The sequence below is a fragment of the Carettochelys insculpta genome, chromosome 6, assembly GCF_033958435.1.
Source record: "Carettochelys insculpta isolate YL-2023 chromosome 6, ASM3395843v1, whole genome shotgun sequence".
Classification (NCBI taxonomy): Eukaryota; Metazoa; Chordata; order Testudines; family Carettochelyidae; genus Carettochelys; species Carettochelys insculpta.
The window spans coordinates 46823303-46847161 of record NC_134142.1 but is presented as its reverse complement, the minus strand read 5'-3'; the positions used below and the strand labels follow the sequence as shown (position 1 = coordinate 46847161).

Sequence of the window (23859 nt, the reverse complement as noted above, 5' to 3'; positions counted from 1 at the left end):
CACTTGTCCTGCTCTTTGCACTACACATATATGAACACAGTGCTTGGTGCTTCATGTACCAATATACTGATGCTGTACTGAATGCCATTTTTTTGAAACCAAGGAAAATACTGAATCAAGATTTACATAAAAAAGATCAAAATGCACCAGAACAGGTCTACTATGTCTTATAGTGTTAACTAATTTTCCTAACTCCAGTTCTACCAACTGATGTATTTAGAAGCACAATCTTTCATGAAACAGACTTTAGTATAGTATGGCATTAACAAGCAACACCGGGTCTACAAAGAAAAATATTGCATTTAAATTCTATACAAAAACCTCAGTGGATTATTTGTGCTTGAAATTCATAAACACTAGGGTAAAATAACACAGCTGGTTTATAAGGGAACACCAGTGAAGACACTGGTGTGTACAGAATCCCATAATTAACTTTCTTCCTGTTCTAGGGTAACAAATTCACTAACTCCCTGTTTTTGAGATCCACAACTAACATAATTATAGAGTGCATTTTTTTTATAAGGATCACATCTGCCCTAGATCTGATTCTTATAAGTGATTGATTTATACAAGCGGAGTGTAAGTACAGGAATGATTTTGTCATAGTGGTTTTTATCTCTGTATGTTTTTGATTCTTGTATCAATGACTTTTATAAGTGGAGAGCAATGGTACCATCTAGTTTTTAGCAGTTTTCACCCAGACATCTCAAAGTACTTAATAAATAATGTTAGATGTGAAAACTGAAAGGGAGAACTGACTGCTCAAGATTACCCAACAGACCAATGGCAAACACAGAAAGTCTCTGTCCCAGTCCAGTGTTCTATCAGGTATACCTTATTTTCTTCCTAATAAAACAACCTCCTAAATTATCCTGCAACCCAACTCCAACCGTTCTTTACGCATAGAAGATTGCAGGATATAGCAGGGTGTAAATTTAAAAAAAAAAAAGGCTGAAAACTTTTGTTCTACTCCAACCTGCTTCCCAGAGTAGAATACCGTGGTATTCTGATGGGGTTGGCTAGGAATACACCATTTAGAGGAAAAAGTAACAAGTTGTCAGGTTACTTCATGAAGACTTTGTTAGGCAGGGGACAGTAACGATGGAGTGGGATGTTAGCAGAAAAGAAACTTAATGAACATATTACAAAACAGCAGAAAAAAACCCCAAACAAATCTAGCACAACTTGCTAGTTACTTTTAAAATTTGTTTCTGCTTATTCTAATTTTTACTTATTTATAGATAAACAAATTCCCCATAAGCTATCATCAGACTTCCAGCCAACCATTTTACAGCACCAATTATGTTTTCAGAAACCTACAGCTCCATACTGAAGACATTATCTTCTTTGAAATCCCCACAGTGAGATTTTTTTTAGTTGTGTATTTCCCACTTCTTATACATGTTAAAGGAAGCATGCATAGTGTACATCACATTTTGCATGCTATGTGGATCTTCTAAAGATAATCTCTTTATAACTATTCAATCATGAAATTGTTTTTCTATTACAGTTATCATGAAAATACAATGTGCATGGATAAAAATTCTTACATTGAAAGACATCCTACGGCAAGTCAGTTAAGGTAACAATTTGTTCCTCTTTTCCATCTCCACCATGAATAAAGCTTTAGCTCAATTCTATACTCCCCAGAATAAAAAGTTACCATTACTGACTAAATTGGGGGAGGGGAAAAAAACAGAAAAGTTCCATTATTTTCACATTACTAATAAAAATTGGCACAGCACTAACTTCTAACAGCTCCAGAATGGACTGCAAATATAGCATGGTATTTCACATAACTCAGAATGCTTTTTTTCTTAATCTCTTCCCTTCTCCACCCCCGCCCCCATAATATTTTACTTTGAAGAATTTATTGGTTTAGCAGAATTTGAAAGCAGAAGGATTAAAAATGTGATAAAGGGGGTGCAGAAATTAGCAGACGTGGCACTACCTGAAAGCTCATCAGAAAGGGGAGTGAGAACAATATCAGGCAAGAAGGGTTTGGAAGTATGGATCAGAACAGGAGCACTTTTAGCACTGCGTATATAGGCCGATGGCAGAGCACATTCACCAATGGATCGGCTTCTCATGGCTTCAAAAAAGGAAAAGAAAGAAGTGGGGAAGGAAAAAAGAAGAGTGACTATAATGAAAGGCTTGTGTCACAGAAAAAGCAGCAACAAAGAAAACAAAGATAAAGGAAGAAAAAATTTAAAAATTAAAACATTTCAGCACGGCAGATATTGGCAGAGCTGTAAGAAAGAAAAAAAATCAGTGGACACATAAGACATTGAGTTGTAAACTTTTTTATGTAAAGCAGCAGTAACGCCTTTAGTCTGACAGTTACAATGAGTCTCCATCCAAAATTGGAAAGCTAATTAAATAGCATTATTTTCCACTGCATCAGGGGTTGAAAAATCAGCAAGTTCAACACCATTCCAAAAAGCAAACAGAACTCGTGCAATTTTAATCTGAAAAGTAACTTAAACTATAGTTATACTTTGAGACTAGATTCTTGTATTGTTGAACAAAAGTACACTGATTTTGAAATAAACCAACAATTTAAAATTCAAGAGTTTCTAATGGGCTTAAAATATTAAAAGAAAATCATTTTAGTTAGAAAGTCACAGTTTACACACAATACAAAAACAACAACGAATACTTCACAAAAAATCTAGCTGAAATTGACTAACCATTTCTCATTTGTAGAGAAAATATCAATAATTAAGTTCTGAACATAGATTGATATTTGATAAATCTTCCTAAATAAGAATACTTTCTTCACCTGTTCATTCAACAAGCTCAGTTCAATTATGAGAAACCCACTGAGAGATGAAAAGACTGAAAAGATTGTTTTCTACTTCTGATTTATAGAAAGAAGAGGTGTGTGAAAGGATGAAATCTACTAGTTCTAAAATCTTGGAAGAATGTAGTAAACATGGGCCTTGTCTATACTTAGTGGAAGGCTGACACACTGTGGTCAATCTTCCAGAGTTCGATTTTGCACGTCTGGTGAAGATGCAGCAAAATCAACTCCTCTGGGCTCAGCCATTGGCCCCTGTACTCCACACTAATCACACTGAGTAAGGAACGCTGATGTGAGACTAAAGAGGCCTGGACTTCACTGGGGAACTAAGTTGATTCTGGTACATTAATTCTAGCTGTACAAATGCTGTAGCTAGAACTGTGCATCTGAAATCGACTTATTTCCCTCGTATAGGCTTACCCATGGTGTCCGGGGGGCGGGGGGGGGCGCGGAGGGGGAGTTAAATTTGCTAATGACAGATAAAAGTACTTCCTATGACTAATCAATCAGTTTTAAATGAAAAACAAAGTTGATGAACTTACTCCCCCCCTCGTATTTTTATCTCATTTAGTTTTCATTTTAGTTAACTAACAGTTTCCATACAAATGCAGCTTGACACAAGTTAATATATCAGAAGTGATTTTCAAGATTTTGTAATAATTTTAAATATGGAAAACTTAAGAACCTAAATAAAATGTGTGTTAAGCTTACATACATACTTATGGATATGGTTTCAAATGTAGCTGTAAACTGCATGTATTGGTCCTAATCAATTATTGGATACCAAGCAACAAGAATCAACCTCTCTTTAGGATAGTAACTAAAAACTACAAAGGAAAAACAAGATTAAAACAGATTATGCATATCAAGGATTCCTTCTGTCTGATTGTCAATTATTGAGTTAAATCTCTGATTTAACAATCAATCCACCCTGCTAGGTAGGATTACATAAATGGAGGACTGTAGGATAAGAATTGCATTTGCCATATTCCCAAAAATCTTTTAACAGTTCCTTGGATAATGTCAGTTTGTTCGCATTTTGTGGTATAATCAGCAAGACCAGATACTACAGTTTGTCAATATAATTAAAGACCACAAAGATGTAATTCATGACGTAGTGGTTTTCTCTACTTTATGTTTTCATGATGGAAATTATTTCAAAACCATTATACACTGACATTTTCATTCATGGGAATTTTAGTGCTTTTTTTTTTTTTTTTTTTTTAAAAAAAAGCTTGATTAGTAAATACAATAGCTACAGACTTGCTATCAGTTGCATGTCTTCAAAACATTTTTAAATATATATTTAAAATAGAATCTAGGACTCCCATTCTGAATGTGAATCACAAGTACATGGAGGTGGTACAAGTTGTAATGGGTCACATCACACTTATCATTCCAATCAAAGGGATGCTTCTAACATTGCAACATGCAGAAAAAATAGTGATCCAATGTACATGGAGCAGGAAACACGGGATGAGGAGCGTAGAGATTACACAGTTCTAACTGTCTGGTAAGATGTTTTAAATTACAAACAGGACTTTGTCATCAGGATCTTGTCTCCTTACTTTCATGTCCCTTGAATAGTGTTTTCACAGCCTTTTGTGCAGTCTAGCCTATTGCAATTAAGATGATGGAAATTTAAACTAAGATTAAAAATGTAGATATTAAAATAATTGCCTATGAAGTTCTGCGAAAACACATTAGCCAGGCCACCTTAAATTTTAAAATGATGTGCTGTATTAGTTTCAAATAAGGGGAGTCTTATTACCAGGGTTTGAGGATTTCAAATGAGTGAATATTGTGTAGCAGAAATTTTTACAATTGTACTGGACAATTCTGAAAGTTCACAAGCAAGAGGCTTGCTAGTTTTTTCTGTCTAAACACAATAACAAACAAAAGTACAAACACTTATTCTCCTTCCATAACATGATTTTTGGGATGGGGGAAAGGGAATGGAGGCGGCAGATGGATAAGTCACACTTGCTGCTTTCATGGTATACTTATTTCACCCTGATCTACTGAATCTTTGGAGTCATGTTCTCCCTTAAGATATCGAATCAGTAAGTATCTTGCATCCTTCACTCTTGTTCTTGCACACAAGTATAGTGATTAGTGGATTTCTCATGTTATGCTATACCTCTACAATCAGAATCTGCTGGTTGTGGTACTGATCCTGGACTCTAGCCCAACAAAGATTTTTCAACCCATATGCAAATGAAGTTAAAAGGCCCTTTTTGAAAAAAATACTTTACATAAGATAAGGCTAATAAATGTACACACTGCATATCAGAGAAGCTGTGAATTTTACTTGAGTCAAACATACACAAAAACTTGGTATGCAACTAATGGGTGTTAGGATGAAAATGGCTCAAAACGGAAGTGACAGACGTACACAAAACAAAACAGAAAAATAACCCCATCTTCTTCTTACCATAAAAATATTCAACACACACTTTCCCGCTACTCAAACATATAAGGAGCATATTACTGACAGTCAAAGGAAATATACTGCATATCAAACATCATACATCACATCTGAGGACTGACTCCATTCCAGGCATAAATTCAGGTCTGTTTGGAGAGTCAATAAGAATTTAAGAAGAGGACCAGATAGCCAAATACTGTGTTGGACAGATATATTCTACACATTAGGCACCAAGGTCTCACAACCATGGTCACAATCAATTTATGTTCCATTTATTTAGAATTAAAAATGCAACGCCTTTAATATATTCGCATAGAGTTATGATCTTGAGCCCCTTCTCCTCTCCTGATAAAAATTATTCTTATGAAGAAAATAAAGCATAGGATTGAAATATGGCAGGGATCAATTAATTCACCAGAGCCAGCCTTGCATACTTAGGGTTGGGGGGAACCTTGATCTTCCCAAAAAATTAGCTGCTAATGGTAGGCAACATCAACAGCTGCAGAATTCCTATGTTTGCTCTGGCTACTAGAAATCATTAACTCTCTAGGCTTATCTACACTTGCCTCCAAGTTTGAAGGGGACATGGTAATCAGGGTGATGGGAGATTACTAATGAAAGGCTGTGGTGAATATGCAGCACTTCATTAGGCTAATTCTCCCCTGCAGCAACTTCGAAGTGCCTGCATGCGTGTAGCCATGGGCACTTTGAAGTGCCCATGCTACTCTGAAGTGCCTTTTACTCCTCAAAATTTTGGGGAGTAAAGGCACTTTGAAGCAGCGCAGGCGCTTCAAAGTGCCTGTACCTACACGCACGCAGGTGCTTCAAAGTTGCTGCAGGGGAGAATTAGCCTAATGAAGTACTGTGTATTCACCGCAGCACTTCATTAGTAATCTCCCATCACCCTGATTACCATGCCCCCTTCAAACCTGGGGGGCAAGTGTAGACTCAGCCTAAGAAGCTGTGATAAATCATTTGCATGTCTTGTATATGTTACAAATCTATACACAAGTAACCAAATGCTAGTCACTTGCCCCAAAAAACAGCATATAAAATTGCATAATATATACATTCCTAAATATCCCACACAAAACTTGCATGGGAAAGTTTACTGTGTAGATACAAAAATGTTCAGTTATGAATTCCTTTCCTTTCCCCTCATGTCACTTATCCTATAGTCTGTATAGATACATACCAACTGTTTTCTGCCGTACTATGCTTCTTGCCTTTTCTGTCCCCGGAGATCCAGTTGTCGTAGCACTGCGTTGCCTCATTGGTGCCTGTCCAGGCTGATCACGGCTCCAACCTCTAGAAAAGGACTTATCAACAGATGATTTTTGGAACTCATGCCCCACTCCTGCAAAAATATAATTTTAAATCTATTCACTTAGTCACCTGAAAGGGTCATATACTAGACCTTTACAGTGGTTAACGTTTCAAACATTTTTCATTTAGCTTCAAACTACTTCAGAAGCTGAACAAAATATATTAACATTTTAAAAGCCATGTTTATGGAGCCCCCAGACAAACATCATCATCAATTGAATGATATCCATACTATGTCAAAAGCGTCTACTGCAATTACTGTTTTAGGTCCCTTCTGACCTTTCCAACACACAAACCTAAGGGAGGTGAGCTTGGCAAGTGCAAACAAAGATAAAACAAACAACAGTGGATAGCTTGTTCCCCCTTGATTTCCAAAGCATTGAGTATAAACTATAACTCCAGCTATTCAAATTCCCTTTAACCAAAAGTTTTAGTCACCAAATCCACAGTGTCTCCCCATGTGGCTCTACTACAGCTAAACAGCACTTTCGCCTATGGCCATAGCATCCAAGACACTAGCCACTAGCCACATGTAGCTGTTTGTCCATTTGAGTGTGGTTAGTTGGCTTGAACAATAAATATATTTTCAGAATAATGTAGGTAGATCTCCATAGCAATAAGCCACCATAATGGCTATTGCTTAAAATCTGGCTGGATACTACAGATATAGAAACCAGTTATCCAAAACATTTGGATGTGTGGCAGGTCATTTGCATAAATGGTAGTGCACTGTATTTCATCTTTTGTTGTCCCAATTAGAAGTGAGACATAAAGTAATCCATTTAAAAATCATACATTAACTAATTTTTACTAGAAAATAATTGTACACTATAAAGATTCATGCATCATAAATAACCAAGGGTGCTAAACATCTTAATGCTAACATGAAAAAGAAAAAAATAGGACTGGCTCATAGCAAAAGGCTTTTGTGATCTCTTATATTAATCTCTAAGCAAAATCCTTATGCAGAAATCACAAAGAGAAAGTAGTAAATTCTGAATGAAAATATTACCAATCCCCAAATAAGTGAAACAGACATAAATATGGCTACTGTAGCTTTTTGAATAAGTTGTATTCTAAGAAACTAACGAACAAAGGATAACCAACAAAAGAAATATGTCCTCACAGAATACTGATCCAGAATGTAGCAATATGTGCCAGCTAGGGAAAGAGAAGTTACTCACCGTAGTAACAATGGTTCTTCGAGATGTGTCCCCATGGGTGCTCCACAATAGGTGTCGGGCTCGCCCGGCGCCGCAGATCGGAATTCTTCCAGCAGTTTCTCCTGGATCGCGTATGCGCCGGCGCGCGCCACTCCCTTGTGCGTCCCCGGCCATGTGCGCGATCCGGTCCCTGCCAGTTCCTTGACCAACTGCCTCGGATGCTCCTGAAAAACACTAGACAGAGATCCGAAGGGGGGAGGATGGGCGGGTGGTGGAGCACCCACGGGGACACATCTCGAAGAACCATAGTTACTACGGTGAGTAACTTCTCTTTCTTCATCAAGTGTCCCCGTGGGTGCTCCACAATAGGTGACTGCCCAGCAGTAACCCAAGAAAGGAGGTGGGTAATCGGTTTATGTGCAGCTTGCCCCCGAAAGGACTGCTGTCGAGAGGCGGGTATCCTCTTGGAATACCCGATGTAGGGCATAATGCTTGGCGAAGGTGTCATAGGATGACCAGGTCGCCGCTCTACAGATGTCCTTCAGCGCAATGCCCTTAAAGAAGGCTGTTGACGCCGCCACCGCCCTGGTGGAGTGAGCCCTGAGTGGGGCCAGCAAAGGAGTCTTTTGAAGTTCATAGCACATTTTTATACAGGATACAATGTGCTTTGAGATCCTCTGTGAAGAGAGACCTTCTCCTTTTGACCTGGGAGCGAGGGAGACTAGAAGCCTGTCCGTTCTCCGGAAGGACTTAGTTCTGTCTATGTAGAAGGCCAACGCCCTTCTCACATCCAGGAGATGCAGGCGTGCCTCCTTGCTGGAGCTGTGAGGCTTCGGGTAAAATGAGGGTAAAACTATTGGCTCGTTAAGATGGAATTCTGATGAAACTTTTGGAACAAAGCTGGGTGCAGCCATAAGGTTACCGCCTCCTTTGAGAATACTGTGCAGGGCGGCGTTGCCATAACTGCTGCAAGCTCACTGACCCCGCGAGCTGATGTAATTGCAAGGAGGAAGGTTGTTTTTATCGTAAGGAGACGTAGGGAAACCGTGGCTAATGGTTCAAAAGGTGGACCCGCGAGCGTGCTGAGCACCAGGTCCAGGTTCCACGATGGCGGAAGTGGTTTCCGAGGGGGGTACAGGTTTACCAACCCCTTCAAGAACCTGGTAACGATAGGATGGGCAAGTACCGTGGGCCCCTCCTCTGTATGCTGAAAGGCTGATACAGCGGCGAGGTGGACTTTTAGCGAGGATAATGAAAGTCCGTCCCTCTTGAGGTCCAATAAGCATTCAAGTATTACTGGTATAGGAACGGCAAGAGGAGCTAACTGTTTGGCGGAACACCAGGCTGTGAATCGAGCCCATTTCTGCTTATAAATCTTCCTGGCGGAGGTCCTTCGGCTACTTTCCAGGACTTGTTGTATTCCCTCCGTCCATGTGCTTTCTAAGGAGCTGAGCCATGGATTAGCCATGCTTGTAGGTGCAGGCTCTGAGGGTTCGGGTGCACTATGGACCCTTGGGCCTGCGTGAGTAGGTCCGGCGCCACCGGTAGGGGGAGCGGTGGGCGGTCCAACATGCGCAGAAGCTAGGGAAACCACTGCTGCCGATCCCACGTTGGGACTACTAGTATCATGCGAGCTCTCTCCCTTCTGGCTTTCTGCAAGACCTTGTGGGTAAGCGCTGTGGGGGGGAACGTGTAAAGTAGGGGGCCCTTCCATGGAATCATGAATGCGTCCCCCAGGGACCCCCACCCCACTCCTGTCCTGGAGCAGTACTGGGGACACTTCTTGTTGTGCTGTGTGGCAAACAGATCGATCTGGCGAAACCCCCATGTATAAAAGATCGGTTGTAGCAGATCGGCACGGATCTGCCATTCGTGCGTGAGTGCGAAGCGCCTGCTCAGATGATCTGCTTTCACGTTGTGAGCACCCGGCAAGTACGAGGCTTTCAACGTAATGTTGTTGGCGATGCACCAGTTCCACAGTCAGACTGCTTCCACACGTAGGGCACGGGATCGGGCTCCTCCTTGTCGGTTTATGTAAAACACAGTGGAGGTATTGTCTGTATTGATCCCGACTACTTTGCCACATATGTGGTCTCGGAAATGCTTGCAGGCGTTGAACACTGCTCTGAGCTCTTGTATGTTTATGTGCAGTGACTGTTCCGCAGGGGACCATAGCCCTTCTGTCACCTATGTGCGCTCCGCATCCTATGTGGGAGGCGTCGGTAGTAAGAAAAATAGAAATTTGTGGTTGGTGAAAGGGCACCCCTGCTAGCAAGTTCTTGGGGTTTACCCATCACGCCAGGGATCTGCGCACCTCTGTTGTGGGCGACACTACCCTGTGAATGGTGTGGGATGCTGGTTTGTAGACGCTCGCCAGCCAATGCTGTAGGCTTTGCATGTGCAATCTGGCATTCTGTACCACAAATGTTGCTGCCGCCATAAGGCCCAGCAGCTGTAAGCACGTTAAGACTGCCACCATGGGGCTGTATGTAATGACTTGCACCAGCGTACTGATGGCGCGAAAGCGGGCATCGGGCAGATACACCCTTGCTGTGATAGAGTTTATGCGTGCCCCTATGAACTCTATGTCCTGTGTGGGGTCGGTCTTTGACTTCGCGAGGTTGATGACTAGGCCCAGCGAAGAAAACGTGTCCGCTGTGACGTGTATCATGTGTAGGACCTCTGTCTTCGAGGCTCCTTTCAGTAGGCAGTCGTCCAGGTATGGAAATATGAATATCCCCTGTCTGTGCAGGTAGGCTGCCACCACTGCCAAGGTTTTGGTAAAGACTCTAGGGGCTGAGGAGAGGCCGAATGGAAGAATCCTGTACTGGAAGTGTTCCTTGCCGACCATGAAGCGGAGGAAGCGCCTGTGTGCCGGGTGGATCGTTATATGAAAGTAAGTTGAGGGGTGCAAACCAATCTCCATCGTCCAGTGCCGTGAGTATGGAGGCAACTGTAATCATCCGAAACCGTTGCTTGTGCAAGTAGCGGTTGAGGCCCCGAAGATCTAAGATGGGCCTCCAGCCTCCTGTTTTCTTCTCTGAGAGGAAGTAGCGTGAATAAAACCCTTTCCCCTGGAATTGTTCCAGCACTCTTTCCACCGCCCCTATGAACATAAGGTGGTCCACCTCCTGTTTGAGCCTCGCCTCGTGGGCAGTGTCCCAGAGGTGGGGCCTGGAGGGAGGCTTCGTTGGTGGGAGCGACTGGAAGGGGATCACGTAACCCGTGGCTATGATCTCCAGCACCCATTTGTCTGTGGTGATCTTTTGCCACTGGGAGTGAACCGTCTGAGGTGATGATGGAACATGAGATGAGAGTGGCATTGCGCGATGGTAGTGATAGTGCAGCCCTTGACATGCCCGTCAAACTTGTTGCCTTTGGGCCTGTCCCGAGGGTGTATGGCTTTATTGGGAACGTCGCCTGGGAGCTCTGTACTGTTGCTGCTGTTGATGTCGCTCTTGGTTGTAGCCCTGCTGATACTGCGCACGCTGTGGTTGGTACGGGTAGCGTCTTTGCTGAGGGTAATATTTTTTCTTCCTATATGGAGGGGTATAAATACCCAGGGTTCTAAGTATAGCTCTCGAGTCTTTACTGGAGTGGAGGACTGAGTCGGTTGAGTCTGCAAACAACTTTTGCGTGTCAAAGGGAAGATCCACGATCTTCGCCTGTAGATCCCTCGGGATGCCCGATGTCTGGAGCCAGGATTCTCTACGCATGACCACTGCTGTAGCCGTTGAGCGTGCCACCGTATCTGCCACATCCAGGGCGATCTGGACTCCCGTCCTCGAAGCAGCGTAGCCCTCTTGCACAATTGCCTTTAACACTGGCTTCTTATCCTCCGGAAGTGAATCCATGAGAGAAGTAAGCCCGGAGTAATTACCGAAGTTATGGTTTGCTAGGTGTGCCGCATAATTTGCCATTCTCAATAGCAGGGTGGAAGAGGAATATACCTTCCTGCCAAACAGCTCTAGCTTTCTGGCATCTTTGTCCAATCCCCCCGATTTGTACTGAGAAGTCTTTGACCTCTGCTGGGACGATTCAACCACCAGTGAATTCGGTTGTGGGTGACTGAAGAGGAACTCCATGCCCTTTGCCGGGACAAAGTACTTCTTGTCTGCTTTTTTATTCATAGGCAGAACAGAGGCCGGAGTCTGCCATATGGTAGTGGCTGACTCCATAATGGCTTCGTCCAGCGGGACAGCAATTTTGGATGAAGCCAGGGGTCTCAAATTTTTCAGGAGTTTGTGATGTTTCTCCTGCACTTCTGCCATTTGAATGCCTTGCATGAAAGCCACCCTTTTAAACAGCTCCTGAAACTGTTTAAGGTCATCCAGGGGAGCGACATTGCCGGGGGCCATGGCCTCATCTGGGGAGGATGAGGAGGAACCACTAGGGTAAACCTCCCTCGAACTCTCAGGTTCCTGCGGTCGACGGTGTACCTGCTCGCTGGAGGATTGCGATGGAAAGTCTCAGGGTTCTAAAATTAACTCCCCTTGAGATAACTGAGTTTCCATCCCTGCCCGGGAGCGTCCACAGGGGTATTGGCTGGCCGGGGGGGACCTGCCCCTGGGCATAGGCCTGGGGTGTCTGCGTCCAGCATGGTAGGAACGACCATGGCAGCATGGGCACGGGTCCGCGGACGGAGACCTTGACCACTCTTGGGGTGTGTACCCCCGATGTCTGGGAGAGCGAGACCTCCGCAATGACACAGATAGCGGTGACACTGGTTTGTGATAGTACTCCAGTGGATCCAATCCCAGAAGGGGTGAAGGTAGCCCCAGCCATGGTGACATTGGTTGGAGGAACGGAGAAGGAGGTTCTGGATAGGCCGGTGGAGACCCAGGCCTTCTGGGCGGTGTGTGTAGCACAGGGGGAGAGCATGTTGTTAGCAGCAGCGCAGCCCTCTCCGGAGAAGGGCTGCGGTGCCGGGTTTTTGCTCTTGCCTTTCCCCTCCCCTGCAGGGCTGGCACCACCCCCTGCCGCGCCAGGGATCTCGGCCCCGCTGTCGGCACTGCGCTCTGCCCGCTCAGCTGCGGTGCCAGGCGGATAACGTCCTCCGGTGCCTGCGGGCTCCGTGCCTGCTGGCCCTGCACCATTGGTGCCGTGGGGGTCGGTGCCGCCTGTGGTGGTGCCCCCCAGTTCCTGAGCTGGCCTGGCTGCCGCTCTAGGCGCTGCGCGTGCCGGCTGATTTGTAATCAGAGGCTCAGCCTCTGCCACGTGCGCTGCCGCAGTGCTGCTTGCCTGAATATGCGGCTGGGGACTGTGTGCTCCGCCTGTCCCACTCGCTGAGACCGCCGGCAGGGATCGAGCTGGGGAGAGCTTCCTCCGTTTTTGCACCGAGGGGGTCAGAGAAGCTGCCTTCCTTTTGTGGAACCCAGAGGGCCCTTCTGATTGCCTCTCCGGCGCGTCTGGCTGGACGGCCTTATCAAACAAGAGCATTTTAAGACGCATTTCTCTGTCTTTTCTTGCCCTGGCTGTGACCTTAGCACAGTGGGAACACTTCTGGGTAACGTGTGATTCCCCCAGGCATCGGATGCATTCACTATGCCCATCGGAGGCCGGCATAGCTTCACGGCAGGACTCACACTTTTTAAAGCCTGAAGAAGCCATCTCAGTGAGTCTTTTACTGTTAATAGGGTACTTAGCACCTTATCCGTGCCTGTTTACCCGAATCGCGGACCCCAGCCTGCAGGGCAGTGGGCGGCCTACTGGCCTTCACGTCCACTCTTCTTCTCCACTCCTCTCTCCTTTTTTTTTTTAAAACCCAACAATTTACACATAGAAACACTGTCTAATCTGACTCTGGCCATAGCCTGAGCGGATTCCGTCTGCAGCCAATGGCAGTTGAGAAGGAACTGGTGGGGACCAGATCGCGCACGTGGCTGGGGATGTGCAAGGGAGTGGCGCGCGCCAGCACATGCGCGATCCAGGAGAAACTGCTGGAAGAATTCCGATCTGCGGCGCCGGGCGAGCCCGACACCTATTGTGGAGCACCCACGGGGACACTCGAAGAATTTTAGGACAGGAAGGGACCTTGGGAGGTAACCTAGTCCCCTCCCCTCAGTATTATCAGAGGTGAGCAAACTTTTTACATTGGGCCCACTTTTTGTCCCTGAAGTTAGCATGCCCCTCCACCTGTCTAACGTAATCCAAACTGAGGGAAATTTTGGTTATATTTATATGAAAGAACACTTTCAATACATAAGAAATAAGTATGTTGAATTTAAACGCTTTATTCATCAGTATGTAAACGGTAATACACATACATAAATACAGTAACTTATTTCAACATTTTTAAATGAGATAAATAACCCTGAGACCCAGCAGCTGATTGTGCTGTGCCCCCACTAATGAAATTTCATGCCCCTTTAAGGGGGGCCACCCTCAACTTTGCAAGCCCCTGATCCAGACTATCCCTGACAAATATTTGTCTAACGCTCTCTTAAAAATTTCCAGTGATGGAGATTCTGTAACCTACCTAGGCAATTTATTCCAGTCATTATTTACCCTGACAGGAAGATTTCCCCTAATGTCCAAACTAAACTACCTTTGCTGCAATTTAAGCCCATTGCTTCTTTTCTTACCCTTAGTGGTTAAGGAGAACAATTTTGCTCCTCCTTCTCACAACAACCTTTGATGTACTTAAAAACAGTTCTCTCCCCTTCAGTCTTCTTTTTCCAAACCAAATATACACATTCTTTCAGTCTTTTTTTTCCCCCCTAAACATTAAATCATTTTTGCTGTTCTTTGGACTTCTTCTAATCTGTTCACATCTTTCCTAAAGTTGGTACCCAGAATAGGATACACTCAGTGCAGAGTGGAATGGAACAAATATTTCTCATGTCTTGCTTAAAACACTCCTGCTAATACATCCCAAAACACCACCACCTATTGGGGATTTTTGTGAAACAGCATTATGCTGTTCACTCAATGTATCTTGTGCTTCACTAGGTCATACACATCCCTTTTCACAGTACTCTCTCTTATGTACTGCTTCCCCATTATGGACATGTGCCACAGACTGTTCCTTCCTAAGTGGAGTGCTTTGGATCTGCCCTTACTGAATTTCATCCTCTTTGCTTCAGAACATTTGGGGAAACCAAGGAACAGTGAAATGACTTGCCCAATAATTGCAGGCTAGTTGTGCACCTGGTAATAGAATCTAGGTATCTTGAGTCTGGCTATTAGGCAACACTGCCTCCCTTGCAGTATTCAGGAAATATCCCATTTTCTACATTTTGTAGATATCTACAACTATGAACACTAATCTGACTCAAAAACTTGCAACATTCAAGTGCATTATTATTTTTTCTTAAATAATTGTTGCAGTCAAAGTAATTTTAACAAAACTGGCCTTTCCCAAGGCTTACACTTCAACTGCAACTAACGAGATGGGCCAAAACCCCTAAACTCTTAGGCTGTGGCCACACTTGGCCAAACCTTTGATATGGCCATGCAAATGGCCAAATCTAAGAATACTAATGAGGCGCTGAATTGAATATTCAGTGCCTCACTAGCATTAGGACGCTTTCAGACACAGCACTTTGAAAGCGCCAATTTCGAACACGCACGGCTTGGCGCAGCTACACGGGGGTCCTTTTAGAAAGGACTTCACACATTTCAAAATCCCCTTATTCCCCTTGCTGAGAGGAATAAGGGGATTTCAAAATGTGTGGGGTCCTTTCAAAAAGGACTCCCATGTAGTCGCGCGCGTTTGAAAGCAGCACGTTCAAAGCACCATGGCTGGAAGCATCCTAATGCTACCGAGACGCTGAATATTCAATTCAGCGCCTCTTTATTGTTCTTCGATTTGGCCATTTGCACGGCCATATCGAAGGTTTGGCCAAGTGTGGCCACAGCCTTAAAATCAGTGGCATACTCTAATGCAAGCTACTAGACCAGACTATAATTTTGAACAATATTGCCATAACACTTTTACGTTAAAAATTTTAGCAAGTGATAATATTAGCAGTGGATTTATAATCTACTTAAGGTTTACTAGAAATCAATCAAATTTTACTAGAAGATGAACGCATTTGCCTCTTATTACTAACTAAAAATTAATAATTATGATTGACTAAGGTGACCATCCATCCTGTTTTTGGTGGGATGGTCCCGTATTTGGGATGCCAAAAAGATGTCCCTTCTTATTTTCAAAAAGGAACTAAATTGTCCCTTATTTTCCACCAGTAGCTGTTGGCCAGAGAGCAGGGAGACTGCAGGTTAGCCTACTTTCCCCCTTCCCCGGTACTCAGGGAAGCAGGGGGAGCATGGGCAGCTGTCCCATCCCTGACATTTCTCTGGGGCTCAGGGAAGGTGGGTGGAAACGCTGTGGCTGCCCCATCCCTGCCGCTTCCCTAGGGGCTCCCAGGGGTGTTGGGGGATGCCGCGGCCTGGGGCTTGGGAAGGGCAGGCTGCTGCCTCCTTCCAACAGCCCTGGTGCTTGGAGGAGCTGGGAGGAGCTGCCCCTCTCCCATACCTCTCTATCCCACGTTTGGGATTGGAGATATGGTCGCCCTATGATTGACACAGTTAACTGAATTACTTTAATGGAAAGAAAAAGAAAGGAATAGCCTTCCAAAATACATAACTATGGAATTTATCCAGCAAACGTTTAAGCTTGTGAGTAACTTTACTTACAGTGACTAGTTCTATTTTATCTGGACTATATATTAAATTACATATATGCACAACTGTTTGCAGGACTGGGTCCTGTGAAAGGAAGAGGTGATTTTCTACTTACAAAATATAATCTAAAAGAAAGTCTCTCATTTCAGTTGACATAGCTAATTAGCCACACACTAACCCGCCCTCCTCCCAGGCCTCATTCCTAGTTCCACCTAGGAAATAAACCATATAATGTAGTATACCTTACCTTTGCCTTTGTGCTTCTTTTGTTTCTGCTCACTCAATTTATCCAGCGGTAAGTCACTGAGGTCTAGGCTGTACAGGTTTCTAGCTAATACTTTTGTTAGTGTCTCCATAGTCAGTGACCACTCAGTGGCCAGCTCTTCCCAATATGTCAGTGATGACATTACAGACAGCAAATCATCCCAAAGGTCTCGAGAGATGTACACATTTAGATTTGCCTTGATCCAGGCTACTATAAGAGTCTAAAAGAATAAATAATTTAAGTGACAATAGTTGGCTCATTAATATAAGGCAACAGAAGAGTATTCAAGCATCAGACTTTATTGTCTAAACCCAGAAATTTATATATAGGCTGTGTCTATGCTAGCAAGTTCTTTTGAAAAACTCTTTTGCAAGAAGGGGGACCTTTCCAAAGATCCCACAGAGTATCTACACACACACAAAAAAAAGTTCTTTCAAAAGTGAATCAAAAGAATGCAGTGCTCCTCTCAAAAAAAAAAAAAAAAAAAAATCGCTCTTCCCTTCCCATTTCAGGGAGACTCCTTTCAAAAATCTTCTTTAGAATGAAAACGTGTATAGATGCTCAGCGGGCCCTCCCCCCCACCCCTTAAAAGAGCAGTCCTTATAAGGCCTGATTTTTCTACCCTTGGCCCGTTCTTTCGAAAGAGCGGTGGCTGTGTGGACGCTCTTTTTCGAAAGAGATCTTCCAGAAGAGCTCCTTTCAAAAGATCCCTGTAGTGTAGATGTAGATATAGTGTCCAAAAAGTATGTACACTCATTGCCAACCACTTTTACCTCACAAAAATCTTAACTTAAATTTTCATGTAATGATTAAGCCTTAATATTTTTGTTTCCTCTCATAGCTGTGTGGTTTATTAAGTCATTTAGTTGTGGGAACAAACTGATTTGATTCATAAAAGAGCTCTTCAGATCTTAACGTAAGATTTAAACAACATAACAGTTTAATTTAGATTATGCTCCATTTTCTTTATTTTTTTTTTTTTTTAAGTATCTAAAAATTCTCCAGATCCCAATTCACAGAGAAACCACAAAAACAGCTTGAGGCTATCTACTTTGAATTATTCTAATACTCCCCCCACACCTCCCAAACAATGGTTTTCTGCACAGAAGGGGAGAGGTGTGAGACTGCCGTTTCCCAGCTAAACAAGGGGTAGACAATAAACCACCACAGCCCGGATGCAGTTATCCAGGGTCAGCTACTGGTGGGCTGACAGATACTTTGTTTACTTGAGCACCTGCAGGTATAGCTGCTCACAACTCCCCGTGGCCATGGCTTGCCATTCCCAGCCAAATGGGAGCTGTGGGAAGTAGCACAGGCCAGGCCACTGCTTCCCACAGCTCTCATTGGCCAGGAAGAATGGACTGTGGCTAACGGGAGCTACAAGCAGCCATACCCGCAGGCACACAAAGTGTTTGTTTGTTGTTGTTTGTTCACCAGTGGCGAACCCTAGTGAAACACATCCAGTGCACAGGCTGCTTATTGCCCACCCCTGAGCTAAGCATATGGCAAAAGGAGACAAACTATACAAGAAGGGGTGTTATGCTGAAGCAGGAAGGGCCTGACCATTGTCACTTGAAAACAGGACATGCAGGAAAGAATCCTTGAGGGACTTTGCCCTTTTGCACCTAATAACAAACCCTGGATACACAGACGGGATGAGACCAAACTACAGGAGCGTACAACTCAGGATTTCTGTTATTTTTTTCCCCCCCAAAGATCTGTAACTCTCAAGTGATTTAACAGTAACATGACTGCAGCTCAGAAACTCCTTTCTTGATCTTGTACTCCTTGCTTTTTTCTCATGTGGCCTACAAAATGGGCTTCTAGCTTCACTCAAGTGCCCACAGCATCAGGGCATGCACACAAAAATGAGGTGGAGGCTCAGGAGGTCTGAAGCATTTTGTTTCAGGGTCTAGGTTTGCTGAACACTGGAGTCCTATGTCCCAACACTGTCCTCGAGACCCCTACTCCTGCACAGCCTCCAGAGACATAGGCCTCAGGTATTGCAGGCTGAGGAAGGCTGTACCTCACCAGTCTAATGCTCTGCCTGCAGGCCAGGCCACCTTCTACCCTCAGCCCAGGCTGGCCAGACTGCCTCCTGCAGGTACTCAGGGTGGCAAGTGCTGGGGATATGCTGCCTACTGGTGCTCAGACTGTGCTTCACGGTACAGTGGGGCTGAGGGTGCTGCAGTCATGATGCCTGCAGCACTGGGGCTGTCAGTGCTGCAGTCACGCTTCCTGGCCATCTGGAACAGTGGGGCAGAAATTGCAATGAGGGTTGCTCTGGGTTCCTGCAGGGAAGGGAGAGGCTCTTCGATGGAAGGGCATTCACTGATCAGGGGGTAGTGTCCTCTACAGGATAACCCACCTTCCCCACCCCAGCCTGGTGCCCCAGGTATAACCTCATGCCTTCCCTACTCCCTATTCTTTGGGGCCAGTCCCCGGAGTCCCAACTGATCTCTTTCCCTCCCCAGACACCTAGTTTTGCTATATCAGCCTTCCACCTGTCCCTCTGCTACTCCAGCCCCCAGAAGGGCATTGCACTGCTCGCTGATCATAGTCCAACGGCTTCACTCCTGGCTCCAAGCTCAGTACTCACACATTCATACCTTGCATTGCTGTTGAGATCCCAGCCACACACATTCATCTTCCACCAGCACATCTCTGCTACGTAACTCAGTTTGGGGGCATGGGGGAATGTTGTAAAGCAAGAAGGTGGAGACAGCAGCAGTGTCAGATGCTTTGAGTCAGCCCTGTGCAACCCATTTTTATTTTCGGGAAATAAAGTCACCAGAGTTACCTCTAATTTTTTCCATCTATGAATGGAATAAATTTTGCTATGTGCACCAAGATGTGCAGATGTGTGCCACCAATAGAAACACATGCTGTCAGCTGTGAGCACTCTGCTAATCAGCTGGACGTCACCTGAACCTCTCCCGAGTGGCTGCCCAAGCACTCAGCTTACAGGGAACACTTAAGGTCGTCTTATATTCTAGGCAGAATGGGGAGGGAGCTTGGAAGGCAACTGGGGCTTTAGGAGAGGGGAGCTGGACCCTAACTGAGAAATCTGGACCTTTAAAAAAATAACTGACCACCCAAACTGAGACAGTTGTTACCATGTTCTATATAAACAGTGATATTATATCACACAACTAAGTCACTCAATCGTCTCAATATGTAGGCAATATGCTTAATCTTAAAATTTCTGGTCTCATATAAGACAGACATGAGGTGGGCGATATCTTTTATTGGATGAATTTGTCTCTCTCTCTCCCCCTCTCTCTCTCAACAACATTTGAGCTTACACAGAACTCTTTTGAGCTTATACACAGCTTCAGGATAGAGGCTTGTCTCAAACTTAATTTGGTGCAATAAAAGATATATCACACACCTTGTGTCTCTAATAGTCTCGGATCCATATAACTACAAAACTGTTGCATCTTATAAATATGTTAACTGTTTTTTGTTTCAACTAGCCTCATAGCCAAAGTTAAGCTTCTATTAACCCCCATTTAATTGCCTGAAAGAGAGGTCCTGCAAGTCTTCCTGCTAAGGTGGAGTTCTTTCTTCCTTGATACTGCAGGAAAGTCTGAGATGGCATCTTCAGCACAGATTCTGTGACCCTGAGCAATACAAGTAACATCTGCTCCCTGTAAAGCAATAGTAAATTGAGTTATTTTTAGTATATATTTCAGCTAAGACACTTAATTATTACTGTCTATGTTTCTCCTCTTACACAAAATTATTTTTAAGCATAAAAAGCACAATGGTCAGAAACAGCCCATGGGTCTAATTTTTAAAAAAGTCTATCACTCCTGCCTCTTATTGCCTCTCTCTCCGTTGCCTCTGTTGGTTTCCAATTCATGTTGTATAAGACTTTCTACCGATTCTCCCAAGGAAGCACAGCTCCTAAGGGTCTCAAATGGCAAAGCTGTCATTTTTTAAATTAGATTGCTATTTCTGACCCTAATCTAAACTGTTTTTAAGACCCAAGTGAGTATGTGGCAGGGGATTGAGTCTCAACTGAAGATACTTTTGTAAACATGCTCTACCAGGTGTAAAGGGAGCAGTGGGGAAGAAGTGTCTTCACAGTTATAGCTGAATTATGGTGGTTGACGGGTTGTTTAAAAGTTATATAAAGCCAGTGAACAAGTTATGTTCAAAATTATCTATTCGAGTAACAAGGATTACCAATGCCTTGTCATGACATATTCTGAGCAAGACATTGTGGTTGAGAGTGAACAGTGGGAACGCATACAGCAGGTTGCCGTTCCATGGGATGAGAAAAGCATCTTCCAGGGAGCCCGGGCTGTCACTCAGGGAGGAACAGAAGTTCTTGCAATTTCTGTTCCAGCATGTTCCAAAGAAGTCCACCTGGTGAAATTCCCACCACTGGAAAATGCAGCTGGAGATGTTGAGGGGTGGGCACAAAGGACCACTCATGGCAGTGAAAGGACTGGATAAGATGGTCAGCCAACGCACTCTGCACCCCAGGCAGAAAATAGACTTCCAGGTGTATTTTGTGAGCAATGCAGAAGTTCCACCACCAGGGCCAATTGCTGGGCAGAGGGAAGGTTCAGGAGGGTCATTCAGCCTTAGCCTCAAGCTCAAAGAGGGCCTCAAAATTTACATACTTGTGAATTTTTTGACATTTTATAAGTTTTGCAACTTGTTTCTATGGACATTCCTCAATACTTAGTGCAATTACAAAGAAAAAGGCTAGAAACCCATGCCTCTGAGCTCTGGAAGGACCTCCTCTACTACTACTGACTGAAGGAGCAAATACACCTTCTGTAGAAGTTGCTTAGGTGAGTGGTCCCTGAACAGGGATGGGTAAGCAGGGTGGGAGGATTGATGGGTAGAAAATTGGAGGGAATATCCCAGTTCCACCACACGTAAGACCCAGAGATTTAAGATAATCTGGGTCCAAGCATGGTAGAAGTGGGATAACCAGTTCTGAAACACAAGAGAAAGATATGGAATTGACACTAGGGAGTCATCCTCATGCATTACCTTCAAAAGTTCTTTACTGGGGGCCAGGACACCTAGCTGAGCCGTACACCTGGTTACAGGAAGAGTCTTGTAGCCTCCGCCTAATTCTGTGGTTGTCCCTCTCCTGTTGTAGTCTTGCCTCTGATTGGATGGATAATAATGGGGTGGAGACTGTGACTTTAAGATCTTCCTTTGCAGGATCAGTGTATGAAAGCCCTATGTCTTTAATGTCTCCCCAGGGCCCTTCAAGCTGTGGAGCCTGGAACCAGTTTGCTCTGCAGAAAGTCCCAGGCTGTCACAGGACAAGTCCTGAATGATTTGGTGGAACTTCCAGAAGGCGGCCCAGGAACTGTAGCTAGGAACTTCTACGCATTACAGTTCCTTTGGACATCATGCAAGTTGCTGAGTCCACAATATCTAACACAGCCTGGAAGGAGGCCCTGAATATGGCCTTGTCCTCCTCCAGGAGGAACTGCAAACTCCAAGCAGGACTATGCCAGCAGGAGTTCCTTAATTTTTCCTAAGGAGACTCAAGAATTAATCTGGGATGAGAATATTGACCTAAGGGGCAAATTCTTTGGTGATCTCATCTTGCAGGTCCAAAATTTGGTGCTACGCTCTTTAGTGACTTCTGGTGGGTCCTACTATCTATGGCCTGTAAGGAGGTGGGCAAGCCTGCCACCACATCACCTGGGGAGGATGACAATGCTCTCCCCGGCTCTAGGTCTTCTTCACCTTCCAATTCCCAGATGACTTTCATGGCATGCCCTGACTGGGTTATGGTTCTCCCGTATGTGTTGCCAGGCTGGGCACTGCATTGCAGCCTGCCACTGGTGATTCCATGGCATCACTAGGGCTTGAAGCAGTCTATCAGAGTGAGAGCACCTTGAATAGTGCTGGCTCCTCCTAGACACATAGGACTTCAACGCTGGGCTAAACGTTGATTCCAAACTGAAGACCATGGGGGTCATTCCAAATGGTGCAGGGGAGCAGTGCCAGGGGAGATGGTCCTGGGAGAGACAATGCAGTGGAGAATTGTTCCAGGGCGAAAAACGTCAAAGCAAAGAGAACTGCTGCTGAAGCACGGCTGATGTGCCTGTTGACAGTGCTGAGGCCCCCACAGAAGCAAGACCTCTTTGCTGCAAAGGGATTACCCTTAAAGATAGAGAGCACTCGGCCATCATTACAATGAGATCCCTGGCCACTTCAAATGCGTCAGGGGTGGATGTTATATCCAAACACCCCATCTGGCCTTCCCACACCGGGGAGTCCACAGGCACTGGACTCAATAGCTGCTCTCCAAGCACTGTCCTGACATGGGATACACTCCCTTGGCCTTAGTGCTAGGTGATCTTACCCTCTGTGGATGTTTGTCTCTTGTGCAGCACCAGAGAATACGAATAGTGCTGAGAGGTTACTAATCCACAGTGCTGGAGCCGTGTAATTTTGGAGGCTGAGTCCTTTGGCAATGCTGAGCTACCCCACACTAGAGATGGGGGAAGGAGAGAGGAATAGGACTACTTCCCACTAAATAAAGGGGAAACTACTCAACTACACTCATGACAACTATTTACAAGATAATAAGCTAAGACCTAGGGAAAACACTTCCTTAAGGCAAGAGAAGGAAAGTGACAAAGACCCTCACTGGCGGTAAGAAGGAACTGAGCAAGGAGAGGGTTGGCAGTAGATTAAAATACAGCACTAACAGCACCAGTCCAGATGGCTTCAAAGCCAAATGATGGGTATTGCTAGGGGAAAAAAAAATCTGATGACTATGCACACAGCTACTAAGAATCAACATGAGCAATCACTCAAAGAAGAATTTAAAATATTTGCTACTGCTGTTTCTGCAGAGATCAGAAACTGTTTAAAATGTGGATGGACTTTTACATTAAAACCCCTGAAACCAGAATAAATTGCAGACAAAGACCATCATAGACCTTTAAATATTAAATTACTGGATTTATAAACACCCACTACCTTCATACTAGCTATTGAGACACCCACTCCAACACAGACATCTGAAAAGAATCTTCCTGTCCACTTTTCTAGTAAAGGTCCAAGTACTACCAGGTCACAGAGAGGGGAACAAAATAGAGGAAAAATACACGTATATGCACTTTTCACACTGCCCCCCCCCACCCCAAAAACAACAACAACACACCAACAACAAAACAAACCACCTGAAATGGTCACAGGTTATATAGAAGCCCTAATGCTATGGCAGATGAAGGGCGCAGGGGAGAAACATCCA

At 44.4% G+C, this 23859-nt stretch overlaps 1 protein-coding gene across 9 annotated transcripts in view; it reads right to left on the bottom strand.

Annotated features, from left to right (window-relative positions):
• The window catches only part of RALGAPA1 (Ral GTPase activating protein catalytic subunit alpha 1), a 211800-nt gene that overhangs the window by 140706 nt on the left and 47235 nt on the right, over window positions 1-23859 (bottom strand). For 8 of the 9 annotated variants that reach the window (XR_012645924.1, XM_074996838.1, XM_074996842.1 and 5 more), the window contains exons 14-17: window positions 20134-20263; window positions 16596-16833; window positions 6427-6588; window positions 1952-2092 (exon numbers count right to left, since the gene is read on the bottom strand). Coding sequence is in view for 8 of the 9 variants with exons in the window: in XM_074996838.1 (XP_074852939.1) it covers window positions 1952-2092; window positions 6427-6588; window positions 16596-16833; window positions 20134-20263 (671 nt within the window). In the remaining variant the exon portion in view is untranslated. The remainder of the gene's footprint in view (window positions 1-1951; window positions 2093-6426; window positions 6589-16595; window positions 16834-20133; window positions 20264-23859) is intronic. The other variant, XM_074996841.1, reaches the window with a different exon arrangement.